Source organism: Macrotis lagotis, chromosome 4 (genome assembly GCF_037893015.1).
Source record: "Macrotis lagotis isolate mMagLag1 chromosome 4, bilby.v1.9.chrom.fasta, whole genome shotgun sequence".
Taxonomy (NCBI): Eukaryota; Metazoa; Chordata; class Mammalia; order Peramelemorphia; family Peramelidae; genus Macrotis; species Macrotis lagotis.
Genome location: NC_133661.1, coordinates 124,265,196 through 124,288,775, shown reverse-complemented (window position 1 = coordinate 124,288,775; position 23,580 = coordinate 124,265,196). Strand labels below are relative to the sequence as shown.

Here is a 23,580-nt window from a genome sequence, read left to right as displayed (position 1 = left end):
CACCAGTAACATTCCTATATAGGAATAAGAATTGCCATTTTGAGTCATACACATGGTCAGCCTAATATTTTCTCTTCTAAGGCCAAAGATGTCTTGAATGGGATATGCCCTTCTCAATATGAATCTCAAAAAAACTGGAGATTTGCTGACATGTTTTCTTGTTTTGCTTAATAATTGACTATGAATTTATCTAATGACCCATCCTGATTTTCCCAACCTGCACAACTTCTTAGTAGTACTAAGTTACATGAGTTTACTTCCTGATCTATAAAGTTAACCTTTTCATTTACCTAAGTTATTATTAATGTTGTTAGTCCTTTGTTCTAGAAGACCACCATGATATCAGGGAGGTGACACCATCAGGAGGGGTTGTGCTAAGTCCCCAGCCTCATTTTCTCCTCCAGAGCTATCTGGGTCCAGTGGACTGATATGAGTAAGTACGACTGGAGATGGCCCTGATGCAAGGCAGTTAGGGTTAAGTGTTTTGCCCAGGGTCATACAATTATTAAGTATCTGAGGCTGGAATTGAACTCATATCTTTTTTGATTCATGCTAGTGCACTGTCCACTGCCTAGCTATCCTTTAAGTATACTTTACTTTTTTTTTTTTAAAAGATTTTTGTAAGGCAAATGGGGTTAAGTGGCTTGCCCAAGACCACACAGCTAGGTAATTATTAAGTGTCTGAGGCCACATTTGAACTCAGGTACTCCTGACTCCAGGGCTGGTGCTCTATCCACTGCGCCACCTAGCTGCCCCTATCTAAGTATACTCTAAAGAAAGCTATCTCCTAGATCAGGGATTTCAGTAAGTTCATACTATTTATTCATATACTTCTCAATTTTATAGATTTTGATTTCATATCCCTGTATTCCAGTTTGTTATAGTTACCTATTATTGATTGTTTCAATTAAATTAAATAAATGAAAACACTTTAAAGTTAAGCCCCCAAACTCTTGACCCATGTAATCATATTCACATTCCAGGAAATTGTATCTCTGGGAAGAAGTGGTGAGAAGGCTATTAGCTCAACTTTGAAATAGCTTATTCTTGACTTGGATCAAACTGCTGGAGTATGTAGGTGAATTCTGCTGATCCCTTTAAAATTGACAGCAGAAAGAAAGTAGAGTTGGGTGGGCTTAATGGGCAATGTAACCAGAGGCACTTTTGGTCCCAATCCCATGGCCTGGTGTGGGAGGAGCTGCTTTCTTAAAGCTGCCTCCCCAACAACTTTTCCCATTGCTGCTTCCAACTATGTCCAGTTACCTTTTAACTCAGAAAGGAAAGTGGGAGTGGAAGGGTGGCCAAGGAAGGTGAGTATGGTCTCCAGCTGCAGCTCTCACTCCCCCAAATGGTTTATTCCCAAGTCCTCCCAATACCGTCACTTCCCCTGCTGACCTGAAGATAATGGCTTTTTATAAAACAAAAACAAAAAGCTGCCAGACTGCGCAGCAAGATAATGGCAGTGTTATCTAGAGAAGCCTTTCTGCCCCAGAGTTATTTCCTGCTGTATTGTAAGTGTGCTGAATGGACGCCCAGCGTTAACTCCACGGCACTTTGCTGTGCCATGCCATGCCATGCCGCTAGTGTTTCTTTGGGCATGTTGTCTGGACTATAGTCTTCTTTCAGCACAGAAGATCTTGGTTAAATTGATCCTTGTTTTTCTTAAGTAGTTAAGCTGGAAGGTGAAATGGTCAGTCTACATTGTTCTAGAAGAAAACATATTTTCTAGTTTCCTAAGCTGATCTCTTACTGAGAAATAAATGTCAAATGAATACCTGGATTTACTAAATTATTAAGTTAGCTTATAGTCACTTCTAATTCATTTAGGCACTTTTTTAAAATCCATAGTTAGAATATCAACTGACAGAAGGGCCTGGGTTAAGGGTTCTGAAACCCTTCTAGGTGAGTAGGCACAATGTACCTAGAAAATTCTCTACAGGAGCTTGGTGAATGAAAATGCAATAGTAATAATGAATTGTCTTTTCATTTTTAAGAGAGTGGAGTATGAAAAAAATCAGTAACAAATAGAAGTGTATTTTGGAGTAAGAAGAGATACTTATATTTGATAACATTATTAAAATTCATCATCAAAATCTGTGAAGCTGTTCAGATAAAACTGAATTTCATTTAGATTGACAAGATTTGAGGCCAGATTTCAGGTAAATAAACTAAGTACAGAAAATAGCCCCTGGCTTAAGATTAGACCAAAATTAAAGTTATCTGGAAGATCATTCACCTGTTTAGGGAACAATTACATTTGTGCATATTCTATTAGGGAAATAAAACATTTCCCAAAGCAGCAGCGTAAAGGAAGAAAATAAGAACATTACAATCCCAGTGGAAAAGCTGCTGGTCTCTGGTGTACTGAACACCACAAAATTAAACTCATTCTTAGTAATGAGCTTAAATTTCTGGGCACTAGAAGAACTAGTATATAAAGGTAGTGATTCCACCTCAAAAGTGATAATTATGGAAAATATGACCTCTATCCCAATTCCAACCTAATTTTCAGTTTTATTCTCTAGGAGGAAATAGGAAGAATACAACAGCTTGCAAAGCTTACTACAGATTTTTCCCATTATCTAAAAACATCTCTGTGAAAATGTCGTTATTTTTAGTTTCACATTCTTTAGATTTAAGTAACAGCCACAACCCTACCCATCCCTTAACTAAACAGCCAACAATCCAGAGCTCTCTTTTATGGCTATAATTGGAAGACTTGCAGAGAGACAAGGGTATAAAAAAAAAAATGAAAAATAACCCCAAGACCTTTGAATTATACTATTCTGTATGAACTCAACAAATTAAATGCTTTTTCTTTCCTTACCAACAAATAATAATGAACTATATCTTCTTTCACCCCAAATGCATCAAATTTCTGATTTTTAAATGGCTCCTAAAATGAAACGTTGATGATGTTATAATGATATTTGGAATCCTACTAATTTTGAATTAGAATTTACAATTAACTGCTTAACAGTTTATAAATGTAGTCCTCTATTGGATTTTCCAGGTTACAACTCTCTCTCTTGGATATTATTACAAAGATGGGGGATATAAAATCAAGCAAAGTTGATCTGTTTTCCATCATATTCTTAACATACCAATCCAGAAAACTTGCAGAGATTCAGAATTACATAATTTTGAAGAATTTTAATTTAAGAAATAGCAAATATAAGATAAATGATTGTATAGTGATGGGTTTACTTGGTTTATGTGTAGAGGTACATAATCAGCTGAAGAAAATTAACGATTTTAAAAATAATCTAGTCCAGGATAATTTAAGAATCTAAAATATAATTTTTATTTACTCAAATCTGAGTATCTAGTGTATATACTTTAATAAATATTTGTTGCATGAACAACAAACGCTTCAAATCATACCAGAGACATATTATAGTTTTCTTCCTGCTACTATGGATTGGAAAATATGACCCAAAGCAAAAGAAACATACCTCCTTGAATTTGATTGCTGGTTCCCATTGCTTGTTTTTTTCCTTTTAGACTTTTGAAAGATTGGCAACCTTCTTCTCTTCCTCTCATTTTTAGTTTTATTTGGAAAATAGTGAGAAGATACTGCTGTTTCTTCTTCATTTCTTTCAGCATCATGAGGACTTAGCCATAGGGAATCATTATCTTTATCTACAAATGGACAATAATGCATACAACTAATGAAATATATATATGTATAAATACACATATACATAAATATAAAATAGTATCAGTTGTATTGTAATCTTCTAATACCAGTTGAAATAAATGGATACAATTTGCAAAGTCACAAAACTAAGATTGTGAACGATTTTCTTAGTATTATGTAGCACTTGTGGGACATCTTGGGTATTTGACAAACTTTTGATATACCATGTTTCATGGAATCCTGGACTGAGTCAGGAAGGAGATCAAGGTTCTAGTTTTGGAGCTACCATAACTTTCTCTGTGATTAAAAACAAATCACTTCACCTCTAGATCTCAGTTTTCTTATTTGTAAAATAAGGAGGTTGGACTAAATGATCCCTAAAGTTCATCCCAGTTCCGAGCAATCTATGGTGCTATAAAAAACTATACCCATTTCTAACAGGGACTAGTACTTCAGTAGGTAAAAGCTTATTTAAAAATTAAGCAACAAAAAAATCCTAGGCCAACTTTTCTTTTTGTATGTACAAACACATCTTCACATAACAGCTGTGAACATTTCATTAATTATGTTGTCAAAGGGAGTCTATGAATGTATACTTTTGCAACAATGATAATTTACATAATTATTTGCATTTAAGAGTATTTTGTAGTCAAAGAATTTATCTGCAGAGCACAACTGTGACTTGACTTCTATTTTTCAAAGAAAATCATTTGCTGTTTGGCTGGTAAACCAGAGAAAGGAGTAGGGAAGAAGTCTCCATAAAGATTGATGTTCCAGTCCACTGTACCATCTGGATGAATCTACATGTTATCACTAGCATGGAGGGCAGAGTTCACTATCCATTATGGTCCTATTTCATCTACACCCATGCAGCTTTCAAATATTTGTCATACTAAAGACAATGCCTCTTCAACAGAGATAGTATGGTATAATGAAAAAATCTTGGCTGAGATTCAGGAAATCAGGATTCTAAACCTGGTTCTGTCACCCCCAGTAGAGTTTCTTTGAGCATGTTACTAAAAATCTTTGGGTCTCAGTGTTTTAATCTCTAAAATGAGGGAGATGGATTAAGGTACTCTTTCAGCATTAATATTTGATGATTCTAGTTTGTAACTGGAAAATGTCTAAATTATTTTCTTTGAGTATTCAAAATAAAGCTGAAGTTTGGATAACTATAACAAATAAAACACTAGAGTATTGTTAGCCCTACTTCTCAAATACATTTTTATCAGAAAATTAAAAATAATGATGAAGAACTTTCATCAATGCTGTGATCAATTTTAACTCCAGGAAATTGGAAAATAGTGGACAATAGCTATGAAACATGGCATTTCCATCAGATATGGGCAATGTGTTGATATGTGTTGCCTAGTGGATAGCATTCATTAAAGAGGTTTTATTAGAGGAATCACTGGGTAGTATGGTGATATGATAAAGAAATCAACATCAATAAAACACGAGTTTTAGAAAACCAAAGCTGATAGACTGAGCTAAGCTTAAGTCAAGAAAAGTTATTCAAGAAACATTTGTTAGGTACATACTGGTGAAATGCTATGAATGCAAACAAAGGCAGAACAATCCCTGCCCTCATAGTCTACTGGAGGTTGGGGGGAGATGATAGGCAAACAACTCTGTACAAACAAGCTATATAAAGGGTAAATTAGGAGATTATTTCAGAGGGAAGGTGCTAAAGTTTTGGCAGAAGATGGGATTTTGAGATTTGAAGGAAGTCAGGAGACAGATGAGGAAGTAAGAATTTTGAATATGGGAGATAGTGAAAAAGTATGAACTTAGAGATGGAGTGCCTTTTGGGAGTGACAGCAAGAATTCAGTGACACTAGATCATAGAGGACAAGGAGGGGAATAAGGTGTAAGAAGACCAGAAAAACAGGAAGAGATCAGCTTATGAAGGGCTGTAGAAGTCCAAGAGATTTTATATGTGATCATGGAGGTGATAGGAAGCCATTGGAATTTAATGATTAGGGAAGTGATATGGTTACAATCATGCTTTGATAGCTGAGTGGAAGATGGTCTGGAATGGGGAAGAGCAACCAACAGGATATGGTAGAGCCTAGTCATAGAGTGATAAAGGTCTGTACTGGGGGGAGGGAGGTGTAGAGGTGGGGGCAGCTATTACAGAGAAGAGAAGGGAGTGTATGAGAGAGATTTTGAAGGTGGAAATGACAAGATAGGACACAGATTGGACATAGTAGAGAGGATACTTAGGTTGTGAGCCTGAATGACTTGAAGAGAAGTTAGTCAAGACCTGGGTTTAAGTCTTGTCTCTTACATACTGGCTGTGTGACCTTGGACACAGTCTCTTTAAGACTTAAAAGTTGTAAAGAAGATGCTGACCTGCATCATTATAGGGTCAAGTCTCTATCCCTATCTAAGATACTCTAGTAACCTAGTTTCAGAAAGAAGGTATTGTAGGAGTGAATAAAAACATAAAAACTGGATCTTGACAATCACTAGCTAGGTAAGAGCAAACTACCCCAATTCATTTTACCTTCTATTCTTCCATTCCTATTCTTTTGATCCTTCCCTACCTATGCCTCATTCTAAAGTCACCCAATCCTTTCACTGGACTTGATGAGATTCCCATTCTAGAATGAAAAGATTTCTTCTTTCTTATCTCACCCTTCATCTACTAGTCCTCACTGAGACTTGATGAATCTACATTCTCTTCAGAACAGACTATCTCCCTAACTCTTCTTTATGTGCTTCAAACATCCCCCAAGTCTCATAGCATCAAGTTATTGTTCTAAATTCCTTTTACCTTTCTTTGTCAGACTCCTTGGAAAAAAACTGTCAACCCTCACCACCTTTACCTTCCTCTCATTCACTCTTCAATCTTGGTTTCTAGTCTCACTCAAATGAAACTGCTCTCTCTGAAGTTACCAACTATCGCTTTCCAAGTCTGATAATGTTTTCTCAGCCTTCAACTTTTTTTAACCATTGGCTACTATCTGAAAGTACTGTCCACTCTTCTCTCTCCTTGTGTTTTTTTTTTTTTTTTTAGGTTTTTGCAAGGCAAATGGGGTTAAGTGGCTTGCCCAAGGCCACACGGCTAGGTAATTATTAAGTGTCTGAGACCGGATTTGAACCCAGGTACTCCTGACTCCAAGGCCGGTGCTTTATCCACTATGCCACCTAGCCACCCTCTCCTTGTGGTTTTCATGTCCAAACTCTTGTCTGCTTCTTCTACTTTTTTTGTCCAACTATACCATCTCAATCACACCCATATCAGGTCTCCTCACCAAGGATCCTCTGAATTGTCTTAGGCTGGTTCCCCTCTCTTTTCCCTCTATGTTTCCTCTTGGATGAGCTCCTGGGTCTATATATATCCAGTTATAGGCTCTTGTCTGAGCTCCAGTTTCCTATCATATATCATTCAAATCAGATGACCCAGAGACATCTTGATCTCAGCATGTCCATTCCCCCAAATTCCCTCCTCTCCCAAATTTCCATTTTTGGTAGAAGTTTCTCTCTCCCTGGTGACTAAACTTGTCATTGTTTTGCATTCGTTATCCTTTCTTTCTTCCCATATCTAATTAACAGACAAACCTTGCTATACCCATTTCTATAACATCTATTACATCTGACTCCTTCTCTTCACTCACATAGCTATCAACTACTTAAGGTCATCTTGCCTGGATTATTACAATAACTCCTTACTTGATCTTTTGCCTCAAGTCTCTCACTACTCCTGTCTATCTTATACACTGCTGCCTAAGTAATTTTTCATTAAGCACAGATCTGGTCATGTTACTGTCCTACTCAATCAGCTCCAGTTGTTTCTTTTGCCTCTAGGATAATTATAAGACTTTCACAATTATGTCTTGGTTCCAATCTAGTTTCAATTATCATTGGACATTACTTTTTCTCTGGCACTTTCTGATCCAGCCAAAATGGTCTTCTCTTTGTTCCGCAGAAGACAGTACCATCTTTTTCATCTCCTATCTCATCTCTGTCTCAAAAAAATGAGTTTTTACTGACTTTCCTGGCTACTTATACCCTTGTTCCCAAATTTTCTTGACTACATTTCTACTTATTCACTTCATATTTATTGAAGGAAATGAGATCTGTTAAACTGCATAACTTTTTCTACTAGATCATGCTATTCCATGATCCCACTTTCAGTTCTTTAAGGTGACAATTAAGTTTAAATAGTTAGTTGTATTAGGTACCCTGATGGTTTGTAAGAATGAATTTAACTTTCACAGGGACTTATTCTTCTAATATTCTTTTGGCATTGATAGGTCTAGCTCTCTTTGTCAAAATGTAAACACTTAATAGAAAGTAAAAAAGTCATGTGCTTATTCAGGGGTTTAGTTTTTAAAGACAAAGATGAGTTACTCTTAAATAATAAACAGAATGAAATATTATTATATTGAATAGATACTGAACCTGGCAATGTCCACTCAGAGTATTTTTGGAGTACTGAAATCACTTCAGCACCATATTTTTCCAATTTGTCTTCTGTAACACCATCAATCTGAAGCAAAACCTCAGGATCAGAAGATAAAGATTCTATGCACAGATATAAAACAAACTGAAATCAGAAATTATAATCACCATTCTTATCATACATTTATAAAATAAATAGTACAAATTAAGCAATGGGCATTTAAAATACATTAAAAAACAATCTCTGTCCTTGAGAATTTACAATCTAGCTAGATGTACAGGACATGCAATGCAAGGCAGAAACCAGGATTATTAGTACGTGTTAAAGGCCAAACGGATGGCAGTGGGAAGAGTGAGTAATCATAAAAAGTTGAGATGGCTAGAGAAGACTGAGGTAATAGAGTTGAAAAGAGAACAAGAGGGACGATGTAAATAAAAGTGTAAAAGTGAGAATGTGCATGATTTAAATAATTAACAGACCTATTTGACTGGAGTACTAGGGGTAATACCCCTATTTGGAGACTAGGTAGCAATGTGAAAAGTAGTGTTTTCATTTACAGAAATAGTATGGAGATTAAACTGGTTGAGTCTAAGATATAAAGAATAATGTAATCATTACAATCATCCTAGGGTTAAGTGAAAGGGACTGGGTTAAGATGGTGGAGGAAGAATGAAAAGTTAGGGGGTGATTATTAACTACAGAAAAGGAAGACCATGAAAAAAATGCATGTTATTCTCAACTAACTATGGGAATATTTAACTTTTCTATGGATTTTAATACTGAAGACAATGAGATCATGGTACACTATTTGAGAACAATATGTAAAACAATGTAATGAAGGATATATTATTAACAAAGGGCTATTTTATTCTGACACAAATTAAACTACATTTTTTTTTTAAGGTTTTTGCAAGGCAATAGGGTTAAGTGGCTTGCACAAGGCCACACAGCTAGGTAATTATTAAGTGTCTAAGGCTGGATTTGAACTCAGGTACTCCTGACTCCAGGGTCAGTACTCTGTTCACTGAGCCACCTAGCTGCCCCCAACATTTTTAAGCTTTCAATGAATTTTAAACAATTAAAGGTGTATTCATAAGAAAGAGGACCAATTAGAAAAATTAATTTTCAGGCTATTAATTTATAATTCAAGTAACTGAAGGTTCATACATACCTGCAAGCTTTTTTAGAGTAACAGTATTAAATATATTGAAATAATGGACACCAAAAACCTTTCCAAGACCTTTGCAGACCTCTGTAAGTTCCTTTAGGCATTTTTTAACTACTTCTTCTCTCTGGGATATCTTTGCTACTAAAGCCTTTTGTTTTCTTACACCACTGAAATTTTCAGTTTCCACGAAGTCCACCTTTGGGGGAAAAAGTTAAAAAATGAATTGCAAATAAACACACAGATGCTTTACAAGTGAAAATCATTTGTAAAATCACTAAAATGAAAATCACTCATGCATCAGTAATCTGATGAATAAAGAAATTCTATTAAATTTTGATGAACCATGATTATACATGTACAAACTACTTAAGACTGTTTACTGCCATGATGGGGAGGTAAGGAGGAGAAAAATGTGGAACTCAAAAGAGGTTAGAAAAAAGTAAATGTAGAAAACAACCTTTGCATTTTATTGGAAAAGATTTAAAATATATATACATATATATGTATATATATAAATTTTTTTTTGTTGAATCTGGGATGACTCGTTTGATTCAGTTTTTTCTTTAAACTTTCCAGGAGAAATGATTAGAAATTCATAAGGACAGATGAACACAAATTTACAGGACTACCTTTTATAAAATATATATATAATTTAATATACACACAACAATACACATATTTAAACATACAAATGTTTATGATATTTCTAACACAACTATTCCTCTTTACTTAAAAGAAAGATATAGATGGAAGGTAAAGATAAATTTAAATTAAAAATGAGTTACCTTTAAATATCCATTCAGGACCGCCTGGGCTTTCTCGCCTAACATAACATAGGCAATTGCTTGGTCATTAGCATTGATATACAAATCTTCATCTAAAATTTTGTCAAGTATCACCTTTTTCAAAAGTCTTTCGGCATTATGTCGTGAATAAGCAGCTCCCTTCCCAAATATGCCTGACTGAATCTTAGCATTTTTATGCCCTGAAATCACAAGAAGTTTCTTTAGCATATATAGATAATACCACCAAAATCAGTCCCTAGTGATTTCTACAGGATGACAATTGACAGATGAGTCTGAATTAGACAAAACATGGACTAAGTTTGAATGGACTTATTTCATAAAAAATCTCATGGATAGATATAAAAAATAGATGGCTAAATGGGCATCTTTTAAGTCTTTAGATCTGTTTTTTCTTTTAAATCATCTATATAAAATACCTGCTCTTCCTATTTATAATAAAAAATAAGATGTGGCATCCTACAAATATTATATACACATATACACCCACATACATACACTAATTATATACATAGCACATGTATTCAAAGAAATGTTCTATATAACAGAGTTATTTACATAACCTTAGCAACAATGTTTTGCTGATTGTTGTCCACAGAAATTCTTGTTTTTGAATAAAAATTTTCAAATACGGAAAAAAAATCAAAACTGACTTGGGTGAATTATACCAATTCTATTCTTCTTATACAGTAAAAAGAAGTTTTGATTTGCCGTTAAGCAATAATTAAACATAGACTCCAATTGCCTCAAAATATGCTAAAAAAACCCAATTTCTAAATTGTACACTAGAAACATTAACACCTAACTAGATCTACAACAACATGTAGGAAAAAGACAGAATAAAAAGCAATGTGCTTTTGACATTTATTATTTTCTGGAGGGCTTCACATTCATTTCAGAAGTTTGGAAAAAAAGGATTCCTAACAATATCCTAACTATAAATACAACTTCACAGTAAGGATCTATTTTGATGCACTAAGAAGTTTATTATGAGAAAAGACCTGTGATGAAACTGGTTAATAGCTTTTTAATATAATTTTCCTCTAGGGGTGCTAGGTGGTGCAAAGGATAGAGCACTGGCCCTGGAGTCAGGGGTACCTGAGTTCAAATCCGGCCTCAAACACTTTATAATTACCTAGCTGTGTGGCCTTGGGCAAGCCACTTAATCCCACTGCCTGGCAAAAACTAAAAATACATACATACATAATACATACATGAAAAAAACTTTCCTCTAAAAAAATCAATACCTACAAACTTTTCACCCAAACTTTTATAAAAGTGGTTAAATAATATAATTTAAAAATTTTTTTATATTTATTTATTCTTTTTGTACAAATGTTTTTTATGCATTAATAAAATATTCTTAAGAGTAAACAGAATACCCCTCCCCCCACAAAATATGGACTAGCTTGAGTGATAAAGGGGAGAGAAAAAAATTAAAATAAAAAAAAATAGTAATAATTGTAGGTATGGCCAGGTGGTGCAATGGATGGAGCTCCAGCCCTGGAGCCAGGAGCACCCGAGCCCATATCCGGCCCATACACCCAACTATCACCCAGTCGTGTGACATGCAAGCCACTCCAACCCCACTGCCCTGCAAAAACCAAAAAAGGAAAAAAAAAAACAAAAATAAAATATAATAGCAATAATAGTAGGGGTGGCTGGATGGCAGACAGAGCATTGGCCCTTGAGCCAGGAGCACCTGAGTCTGAATCTGGCCTCAGACACCCAAAGATCACCCTGCTATGCGGCTCCAGGCAGGCCATCCAGCCCCATTTGCCCTGCACCCCCCCCCCAAAATAATAATATTAAAAAATGTGCTTCAGTCTTTGTTCCAACACCAACAACTCTGTTGCAGGTGGATTACATTCTTTATGGCAAGTTCATCGCGAAAGTTACTTCCATATTTTTCCCATTGCCATTGCTGATCGCAACTCCCTCCTTTTGTATTTCTCTACTACCACGTATTATATTTTCTCTCTCCTTTCACTCTGACTCTGCTGTAGGGTCACTGATTGGCGCAGCAGACAGATTCCTGGTCCTGGGGCCAAGAGGCCCTGAGTCCCCATACCACCCCTTAGGCCCAGAATCCACCTGGCCCTATGGTCCTGGACAGGCAATCCCAGCCCCTTGCAAGAAGTAAAAATGTGTTATATCTGACCACTCTCTCCCCATGGTTCATCCTCTCCTCCATCACTCACATTCTCCCCTTCCCCTTGTCCCCCTCCTTACTCTAGATGTCTATACCCCATTGAGTATATATGCTGTTTACTCTCCTAGCCACCTCTGATGAGAGCGAAGATTCCCCCCTTCCATATCATTGCAATAGCTCATTGTAATAAAGAAAAAACTTATTATATGAGATATCTTGGCCTATTCCCCCTCTCCTTTTTCTTTCTCTCATCACATTTCCCTTATTTTCTATTGACTCCATTTTTACACCATATTTTATCTTCGAATTCAGCTTTCTCCTGTGCTTCAACTATAAAAGCTCCCTCTACCTGCTCTATTAACTGAAAAGGTTCATATGAGTATTATCAGTGTCATTTTCCTATGCAGGAATACATGCAGTTCATCCTCATTAAGTCCCTCGTATTTCCCCCCCTCTCCTCCAGTCTCCATGCTTCACCTGAGTCCTGTATCTGAAGATCAAATCTTCTGTTCAGCTCTGGCCATTCCAAAAGGAACATCTGAAATTCCCCTGGTTCATTGAAAGTCCATCTTTTTCCCTGGAAGGACATTCAGCCTTGCTGGGTAGTTGATTCTCGGTTGCATTCTAAGCTCTTTTGCCTTCCGGTATATTATTTTCCAAGCCCTATGAGCTTCCAATGTAGTTGCTGCTAAGTCCTGTGCGATCCTGACTGCAGCTCCACAATATTTGAACTGTGTCCTTCTGGCTGCTTGTAATATTTTCTATTTGACTTGGGAGTTCTGCAATTTGGCTATAATATTCCCAGGGGTTATTTTTTGGGGATCTCTTTCTTGGGGGGATCGGTGGATTCTCTCCATTTCTATTTTGCCCTCTGCTTCTAGAATATCAGGGCAATTTTCCTGTAGTAATTCTTTGAAAATGATGTCAAGGCTCTTTCCCTGATCATGACTTTCAGGTATTCCAATAATTTTTAAATTATCTTTCCTAAGTCTATTTTCCATATCAGTTGTTTTTTCAATGAGATGTTTCACATTTTCTTCTAATTTTTCATTTTTTTTGGTTTTGAAGTAATGAATCCTGGTTTCTTGTAAATTCATCAATCTCCCCGAGTTCCATTCTGTCTGAAGGATTTGTTCTCCTCAGAGAGTTTTCTTATCTCTTTTTCCATCTGGCCAATTCTGCTTTTTAAAGCATTCTTCTCCTCAATAAATTTTTGAATTGTTTTATCCATTTGACCTAAGCTGGTTTTTAGCATGCTATTTTCTTCAGCATTTTTTTGGATTTCCTTGAGGCTGTTGACTTCATTTTCATGTTTTTCCTGCATCTCTCTCATTTCTTTTCCCAGTTTTTCTTCTAACTCCCTCATTTGATTTTCAAAGTCTTTTTTGAGCTCTGTCATAGCCTGATCCCAATTTTTGTTTTTCTTGGAGTCTTTAGATGCAGGAGCTTGTGCTTCCTCATCTTCAGACTGAGTGTTTTGATCCTTCTTGGGCTCATATGCAAAATATTTCTCAATGGTCTTCCTCTTGTTTCTCTGCTTGCTCATTTTCCCAGCCTGAGCCTGGTTTTGGGGTGCTTCCTAAGCTTTTGGGACACTCCCACAAGGGTCTCAGTGTGTGAGGCTCTGTCTTCCCTCCTGACCTGTGAATGACCATAAGCACCCCCCTCTGCCACGGGGCTGAGGTGGAGGGGGCCCCTGCTGTTCTATTGGGGGGGCCTAGACTGCGATCAGGATCTGAATGTGGTCAGAGCTCTGCAGTCTCTCTTCACTCCCTTCCCTAGGTTCAATGGGCTCATGCCCTGGGGGCTCCTGCTTACCAGCTCTGCCTGCTTCTGTTCTTGGATCTGGACTGCCCTGCTGAAAGACCATGTAGCTCGCTGTGTGCCCTGAGGGCTGGGCTTCACATGCTCGCTCTCAAAGAAGTCCCCAGCTGTTCCCCCACTTTGTATCTGGTGCTCAGGAAACTCTTCTGCTGCTGTGAGCCATAGCTCCCAGCACCCTGGGGCTGCCTCTGGGAGGGCAGCCCCTCCGACCCTGGGGAGCAGAGCCTTTCTGCTCTTTTCCACGTTACCTCGAGTAGGAGAACTGCCTCATTGGGTCCCTCTTTGGGTTCTGTCTCTCGAAAGTTTAGAGTCCTTAGTTTCGAAGTTTTATGAGAGAGCTTCTAAGAGACGTTGCTCTCTTGTTGCCATCTTCAATAATATAATTTTTAAAAGCTAATTTTCTATTGTTATAAAACTGTTAAATTCTATGATAATACATGAACTGTTTTCTTCTCCATAATTATAGCAAATTCCTTGGGTTTTGTTTATATAGATTAAAATCTACCAATGAAATAACTTACCCAGGAAAATATCAACCAGCATATTTAGAGTAAATCTTCCACAAGAGCCCATATTTTTATTTCTTTCTCCACTCAATGAATCATGCTCTTGAACAAACTTTATGATGTTTTTCACATCTTCTGTCACATCCCTTGTCTTGTAATCCTACCAGAAGCAAAAAAAAAAAAAAAAAAAAAAAATTTCTTTACAACTAATAAGGCAACTGGTTTCCAAATTGCTAGGGTTTAAAAATGAATTCCCATCTGATAACACTTTACATTGCCCATAATAGACCATTTACAGAAGACAATAAATTATAGAATTAAGATTCTCTTTCTCTTCTACCTTCTGCTGAATTTATTGGTCTTCTCTAGAAATTATACTTCAATCATAAACTCTGTCTTTTATTTCCTTTGTGCAAGGCTCCAGAGCACTTAGCACAAGGAGAGGCATACAGCAAGTGCTACAAAAGCGGTCAGGTCCTCAAGATGTAAACTGGATAAAGGCTATCTGCTCATTTTTCTATATCTGCTAAATCTGCTAGCACTCTAATCAATTTTTGCTAATTTTGCTAAAAATTTAGTCTAATACACACAGGGAATTGAAAATCTACTTATTTTCTTGGGTAAGGATAAACCTCATTATTAATCCAACTCCTGCTCTGTACCATAAATACATTTTGCTTCATTTCCAAAACTTCATGTACCTAGGTGCTTTTGAATCCCACCACCCCACCCTATCTTGAAAAACTCTTTAAAATTCTGCTTAATAACCAATAAAATACACAAAAGACCAACTATCTGGAGAGTTATATATCCACATCTTTTCACAGACCTTTAGGAAAAGAAATGGCATAAAAAACAACTTGCATGTTTTTAGCAATACTTAATTTTAAAGAATCAATTTTTTTCTTATTCATCCTTGACTGTTCAACTTTTAAATCTAACTTATACTTTATTTCAAAAGCAACCAAGTTATAATCCCTCACTCAACATAAAAAAAGTCACAAAATAAATAAAATTCCCTTACTTTACCTTCTTTTTGCAGCAGTTATCACAAGTCACATCTGGGAATTCCTTACAAAAGTTAGGATTAAACTCATTTTCCCCAAAGTATGACAAAAGCTGGATTCTTCGGCATTCTATTATGTTTTCACAGTAATGTACCATGCTATATAGATTATTGAAGTGAGTCTGTCGGGTATGACGATTTCCATCTTTTTCCACTAAATAAATTAAAGGCATATCACAGAAAAATACACTATCAGAACAAAAACACATAAATATTACCATTTCCAATGTAAGCAAGAAAATTTAATGAAATCAGAAAATTATTGACATTATTACAAGTGAAATTCTGTTACAATTAACTATAATCTTTTATTTTGCTAAAATGTCAATGAAGTGAGTTTAAGGAACTTTTCAGTATTGGGAACTGACCTATATTCTATTACTAAATAAATTAACAAGTATTTGTTATATGTCAGGTACTATGTAGTAAGACAAATGAAAATTAAGATCCTGCCTACAAGTGCTTCAACAAAGTTCTTAGCATACTGTCTTTCTATACATGGTATAGAATCAGACACTTCCCAAAAACAGAGCTAGAAATATCTAATTTCTAGTAATTTCCAGTAAATTTGATCACATCATTTCACCTATCCATTGCAGAATCCAAGGCTAACAAGATATTAACAATTCAAATTTATACGACATTTTACATTTTATGTAAAGTGCTTTTCCCACAGCACTTGAAATATAAGGCTGATATGGCAGGTAAGAGCTATTTTTATTTAGTCACTGAATTAAGTCAGGTTATGGTAGAAGTCTTAAGCTTCTTTGTATCAAGGATCCTTTTAGCAAACAGATGAAACTCTTGAATACCTTCTCAGTATATTTTCTGTCTACATTCATAATTGGAAAGAAATGCTAGGTTTTAGTAGAGGTCAATGAAAATAAAGATATAATTTATTCCCCTTCCAAGATCATAAAACTTCTAAAACTACATCCTTGTATGATGTGGGAGTCCATGATCCCAGATTAAGAACCTCTGGGTAAAATAATAATTTGCCCATAAACACAGAGCTCGAAAGTACCAAGTCAAAGATCTGAATTCAGATCTCTTACTGATGCTGCTCCACCATTTCTTTATACTATTAAAACTTGTCAAAAACTTCCCTAACTCCTTCCTTAAGCAAAACAAATCAATATATCAAATGCTGACTCAACTATACTATTTAATCCTTCAAAATGTGATACTTAAGTATTATTATGAATATTTAGAATATAAACATAAATGTACCCTTCATTAAATTTTAGAACCAATTAAAAAAAGTTTTGTCATTTCTAAATCACTTCCTATCTATATGGAATGTTTTAAAACTCAGCATATAAGCTTAAATCTGTAACTAGGTTTTTGGGATGCCCTGAATAAATATTTTGGCAGTTATTCTATGACTGTGTTAATCACAGGATAATATGACCAAGGGGAACACAGACTAAAGACTCCATAATATTTCACAGAAAATTTTAGCTTACTAAGAATAAGTCTCTTAAGTCTGGTTACATCATGATAGCTGTAGAAAAGCAGACAGTGAGACATTTCACCATCTCTTCCAGCTCTGCCAGATTCCTGGTAATATCCTTCTACTGATTTAGGGAGAGATGAATGGATAACATAGCGAACATCTGGTTTGTCAATCCCCATGCCAAAAGCAATTGTTGCACAGATAACCTGAAATAAAACCAGAAAATATTCGCCTGTAATTAAAAATTCACAAAATTTAAGTTTAGAGCTGTGAATAAATAATATTTAGACCTAATGAAATTTTCAATGAAAGTAAGATTATAAAGAAAGTATCTAGAAAGATTTCTTTTGTTAAAGAATTTTTATTCCAAATATAAGAAGACTCAAAAATTAATGCAGTTTTAAGCACTATTCTGTATGGCTTTAAAGAAAAACTTCAATAACAGATGTTTATAAGAGTTACATCATCAAATTTTACTTTCAAATGTTCTAATGAAGTACTCACTTTAGGTTATTATTTCAGTTTAGTCACTTCAATTAGAATAAATAATTAATTCTCACACTGGTAATATGCAATCTCCAGAAAACTCCAAAGAGAGGTTCAGTAACTGAAGTAATGTATCATTTTACTGAAGCTGTCTTGTAACCAAATATTCCTGAGTATTATGAGATAGCTAAGATCATCATCATTAAAATCAACCTTGAAGCCTCATGCCACATGTTACAAAAGGAACAGAGTAGAGATGCTATGAGCAAAACTTATTCCAAATGTTGTGCACTTTCAGAATTAATTAAATAGTAAAGAATATCTTTCTTACATAACTCAATTGTGAATTTTCCTATCAACTGTTCCTTTCACTACCAGCTTATAAGCTTCCCTTTCAGATAGTTGAACTACCTTGCCTTGTAGCAACCCTTGGCTTGCATTAATGGTAGATCAATTTTCAAATTCAAGACAAATCAAAGATTTATGGAAATTCTAACAGTACAATATCTTGCTTAAAATATATGCTGAATATGTTTGTTGTTCAGAAGAATGAATCTTGTGAGTGTCAGAACTGAAAAGGGGATCACACTTTAAAAAAAAAGATTTTTAGGGGCAACTAGGTGGCGCAGTGGATAGAGCACCTCAAATACTTAAAATTACCTAGCTGTGTGGCCTTGGGCAAGCCACTTAACCCCACTGCCTTGCAAAAATCCAAAAAGAATTTTTTTCTTCAGAAAGCACAAAATGATTTAAAATAAAAAAAAAAATCACCAACTGATTTGTGAAACTTTGCCTGGAACCACCAAGTCATGAGAAATCTCATCCATGACTCAGTTTCCAATCTCCAGTATTCCATCTCCACACTGCTTTGGCACCTTGAAGGTCTGTTCCTTCCTTCTTCCCACCTCTATTCTATGTTATTTTTATGAATTAGAAAATAAGTTTTCAAGAAAGTAGGGACTATTTTATTTTCTTATTCTTGTATCACCAGTGATTTCATTGGTGCCTGACACAAAGTAAGCACTTAATAATTATCATGTCCTGAAAATTATCTGTCACTGAGAAGAGTTATGTTAACAAAACTTTAAAACAGTTAGGGGGTTCAACAAATCAGTCTCATAGTTAAAAACAAATACAGTTTTCTTTTTTAACTCACATAAAAAAAAGGGCTGCTCCTGCAAGTAGAAAATCTCAAAAGCAATAGATGATGAGGACTAAAGGAGGATTTGTTTTACATCTATCACTAATATCAGAAAAGAGAGCTGCAGGTTACCTAATGTTTAACCAACAAATGTTATCCTTATCAAAATAAGAGAGTAACTGTTGCACTCCAAGTTAGCTTTCTTCCAAAAATGCATGGCACTACTATCAAGATCAAGTTTTCTTATAAAGGAAAAGTGTAATGTAGTCACTGGTGGAAGATGCCAGGTAAAGGTAGGTTGACCAGAGAGTGCCCATGAATTTGCAACAGCGAAATAATGAATAGTGAGTTACTTTTAAACATTTATATTTTATTACATTTATGAAGGAAATCTTTGAGCACAGGATTATAAGGCACTCTGCAAAGTCAGAAACATCTAAAAAGCTAGATGATCTGATATCTTTCTATTGGGAAATCTTGCTTAGTTACTAGATTCTGCTCCCCCCCAAGGTATATTTGTTTAAAAACCACTTATTAGAAGTTCAGATTTTCTGTATTAGGAGAAATATGAGGGGAAAGTAAGCAATTTATAAAAAAGCACAAAATCAGGGATGTCAGAAAGAAAAAATGTTTATGTGGTGGCAAAGGATGGGGAAGAGAGAAACACGTCTGAATCCATCTTGTGAATCTGCAAGCGCAAGACTTCCCAACAAGTACAGGATAAGATTTTTCACCTTAACTGTATGGAATGCCTCATCAAGTAGTACCAAAAACCCCCAACATTTCATTTGAATAGTTTTTACTTTTTCTTCAAATAAGATATGACATTAAAGGGCAAGAGCTAGACATTATGTTAACATTATATTTGGCTCAACTCAGAATCAGGAAGTTTTAACTTTATCTCTACAAAGATTATATATTTAAAAAGTTAGAGAAATATTATAAATCCATTCGTCTTCTATTTGAATTTCAATCTCGTTCTGATGCTGAATGCCATTCACTTGCTGAAGACTTCTAGATGTTATATAAACTTTTAATCATCCCCTACTATAAGCCTTCTGGTCTGCTTATTTCAGGTTACCTGGCAGCCATCTTGATTGATCCACTTGTGCTGCACTTCATCTCTGGCTGCATCACTGAGGCCGGCATGATAAGCCAGGGCAGCAAGACCATCCTTCTGTAAGGTGTCTGCCATAGTATCACATTCACGCCTGGAAAGGCAGTAAATTATCCCTGAGTCATCTGCAAACAAATCAAAAGAGTTTACACTGAGAAAAACGGCTTATTTTGCCTCAAGGGTATTTTTTTTTTTTTAAAAGGATAGAGGAATCATATTGAAAGCATAGCTCAAATAGGTGAACTCCATGAACTGGATGTCAGGGTACCTAGTTCTAATCCAAGCTCTGCTACTGACCTTGGATAAATTCTTTTTCCATTTGTAGGTTCTTACGAACAAAATGGGAATAATAATTGATATTTTCTTTTTCATAAAATTTCTCAATTTTCTATAGTGATGGGAAAAAATTGTATGGATAAATGAAATTAACCTCCAGTCTCATTATAAACAATTAAAAACAGGAAGTGGGTGGAAAAGGGCATAGAAATAAAAAAAAATCTGATGCTAAAAAGTCAAAGAAAGTATCATCTCAAAAAAAAAAATCACAATTGAGAGTTAACAATAATACAGATGCAGGTGGTATATTTCATATATCTAGTTCTAGTGATTACTGTTGTCAAGCCAAATGGGTTTTACTAACTCCAGGAATCAGAGTTGAAATATTTTGTACTATAAATAACTGCTTAGTGCTCTCATAATGAGAAAAGAATTGTTTAATATGCAGTCTTCTTTATTCTATGTGGTATTAAAAAGACATTTACTTAACACTTCCAAACATAATTCACAAGTCTCTACTCACGTGGGTGATGTTTTCTGATCCATTCTAAGCAATCAAATGCTACCTTTTTCGGTTTTTTGGGCAACACACTGTACTTCAGATTATGTCTGTTAAAACTCATGCTAAATCTAGAAAAGACCAAAGTACAAAATTTAGCCTTCATAGGCAACTTGAATTTCACTCTCTCTATAGAAGTTCAAAGCACTGATCATCCAAACAGGGAACATAAATACTGCCTTGTGTTGTCAAGCTGGATGGGGCTGTTGGAATGGTACACAGTACATAGACAACAGTGAAATGGAAGCAAGTAAAGGTTGAAGGAAAGGAAGTGGTGATAGGGAGTAAAGAGCAATGAAAAAAATGGAATAATTTAAACAAAGAATACAGGGAGAAGAGAAAAGCAGAGATAACAGCAAGAATTTTTAAAAGTATGTAGTACCAAAAAAAAAAAAAAAAAAAAAAAAGAAGTATGTAGTACCAGAAGGAAAAAAAAAATACTGAAACCAAAGGTGGCTAAAATGAACAAACAAATGAATTAAATAAAAAATAAAGACAAGAGAATCCATGATGGAAATTACCAAATTGCAGGGCCTCCAGTGTCTCCAAAATGTCAAATGCTACAACTAGTTGGTAAGGTAGTATATAGGAGAAACATCTACTAATATTAAATCTATTCATTTGCAAAAATTTTCAAAACACTGCAAGATTCTGACAGTGTTAACCATACATAACATCATACAGCTGGCCTTCCTGGGTCTTAGTTTCCCAATCTTTAAAAGCAGAGGGCTGGCATTCTGTAGGGCAGTTTGGAACCATGCCCAGAGAGCTGTGAAAGCATGCATACCCTTTGAACTAGCAATGTCACTATTAGATCTGAATCTCAAAAATCCCCCAAAAAAGACCAAAAAGGAAAAGGACCCATATGTACAAAAATATTTACAGCAGCTTTTTTTCTGGTGACAGGATGTTGGAGACTGAGGGGATGCCCATCAATTGGGGAATGGCTGAACAACATTGTCACACGTGAATGTGTTGGAATACTATTTAGCTATGGGAAATACTGAGCGGATGTTCTCAGAAAAACCTGAATTTATATGAGTTGATGCAAAGTGAGATATAACTGTGTACAAAGAAACAGCAATATTATAAGATGATCAACTGTGAATGACTTAGCTATTCTCAGGAATATAACGATCAAAGACAACTCTAAAGGACATCTGATAAAAAATGCTATCCATCCTCAGTGAAAGAATTGAACCTAGACTGAAGCATACTTTTTAAACTTTATTTTTAAAAGATGTTAGTATTTTTTCTTTTTTCCCTCTCACAACATGACTATTAAGGAAATGTTTTGCTTCATCACTCTTGCTGATTAGCCTTCTCACTGGAGGGTGGGAGGGAGGAAGGGAGACAAATTGGGTAAAAAGACTAAATAGAAAATAAAGCAAAGGGTTGGGCTACATGATTTTTAAAGATGCTTACAGATTTAATTCGGTGATTAAATATATCATATCTCTTAAAATGATAAGAAAACATACAACACAAATTTTCCTTAAAAAATTTCCCTATTTATTGGGTGGCTAGGTGGTGCAGTGGATAGAGCACCGGCCCTCGAGTCAGGAGGACCTGAGTTCAAATCCAGCCTCAGACACTTAATAATTACCTGGCTGTGTGGTCTTAGGCAAGCTACTTAACCCCAATTGCCTTGCAAAACCCTAAAAAAAAAATTTCCTTATATTTATTCAAATTCTGATTTTTTACCCCCCTACTCTGGACATATGACAATTAGCATAGTTGATGTAAGCGTATGCTAACTGGCAGTCACCATAACATAAGGCTGATGGAAACATGCTGAAAATTATTTCTATTTTTTTCTCTTAAGCTCTCACATATCAATGCAGAGTTTTAGAACTAACTTTTGCATATGGAATACATACTAGAACTGAATTCTGAAGATTAATTACATTGATGAAATTCTGAAGCTCAATAAATTTCTATATTAAAATGCCATCAGCACCAGATTACTAAAACTAGAAGAAGCATTACTTGAATTCCTTATTTCTCATTGTAGTTTAACAACTGCCATTATATTTTATGAGATCTTGATTGTTATCTTTATTCATATGTTCATTTTTATATAGAACTTAGTTATCCAGATTAAAAAAACTCTCTACAGACTAGTTCATTCTTCCTTTCTCTTTAAATGTCCCTATGTTGCTGTTTTTATTTATTCCAACATCCTTTTCTAGCTTTTTCACCTATAGTCTTATTTCATCCCAGATTTATGCATTATTTCATAGCCTTAAAAATTAATTTTTAATTGATCAAATGGATTTGTGTCCTCTTTATTTGGAATTTCTCTTGAATGATGCTGTTTTCAACTCATCCATGCCTGCTTCTCCTGAATATTTTTTCGTTTAGGTTCTTTTACAAGTCTGCCATAAGGGGATCCATCTAACATGATGAAGTCATCTTCCATTTTTCCTGACGCTGTGAGGCAATTAATGGATCACATAAGCTATCTTCTGGTCATTACTCACTCTTTTCTATGGTCAAGTCATCTTATGTTTTGATCCTACATTTTTTAAAGACATCCTTCACTTTTGTCTTAATTTACTTTATGTAGTCTGCTCATGTCTGCTGTGGAATCTCTCCACAGACTAAAACTTTAATTTTTTGGAGGCTGAAATGTTCCATGATTACAAGTCATAAAATAACATGACAGAATATAGGTATTAAAAAGATTGGCCTTTACTTCTGGGATAATTTTGGTGTGATCAAAGGAAATTTGTAGTTTCTCAAAGGCAGCTCAACTTATTCTCTTCCTTTTAATTCTGGGCCTAATTCGCTGTTCATATAAAATGATGAACAAGAGAAACAGTAGATTATTTATCTAAATATCTATCATAAACTGTATAACAGACTATCTTCATTTCACTTGATTTTTTGAAGAATAGGTTAAACCAGGACTATCCAAAATGTGGTCTGCTATGTGATTTTATGCAGTACTCTGTGGGTTTATGCATAACCTT

At 35.3% G+C, this 23,580-nt stretch overlaps 1 protein-coding gene across 1 annotated transcript in view; it reads right to left on the bottom strand.

Annotated features, from left to right (window-relative positions):
• The window catches only part of LOC141522718 (recQ-like DNA helicase BLM), a 62,966-nt gene that overhangs the window by 892 nt on the left and 38,494 nt on the right, over positions 1-23,580 (bottom strand). The window contains 9 exon segments of the mRNA XM_074236209.1: positions 3,456-3,642; positions 8,051-8,173; positions 9,223-9,415; positions 10,005-10,204; positions 14,520-14,664; positions 15,534-15,724; positions 17,037-17,232; positions 19,735-19,895; positions 20,570-20,676. Coding sequence (XP_074092310.1) covers positions 3,456-3,642; positions 8,051-8,173; positions 9,223-9,415; positions 10,005-10,204; positions 14,520-14,664; positions 15,534-15,724; positions 17,037-17,232; positions 19,735-19,895; positions 20,570-20,676 — 1,503 coding nt within the window.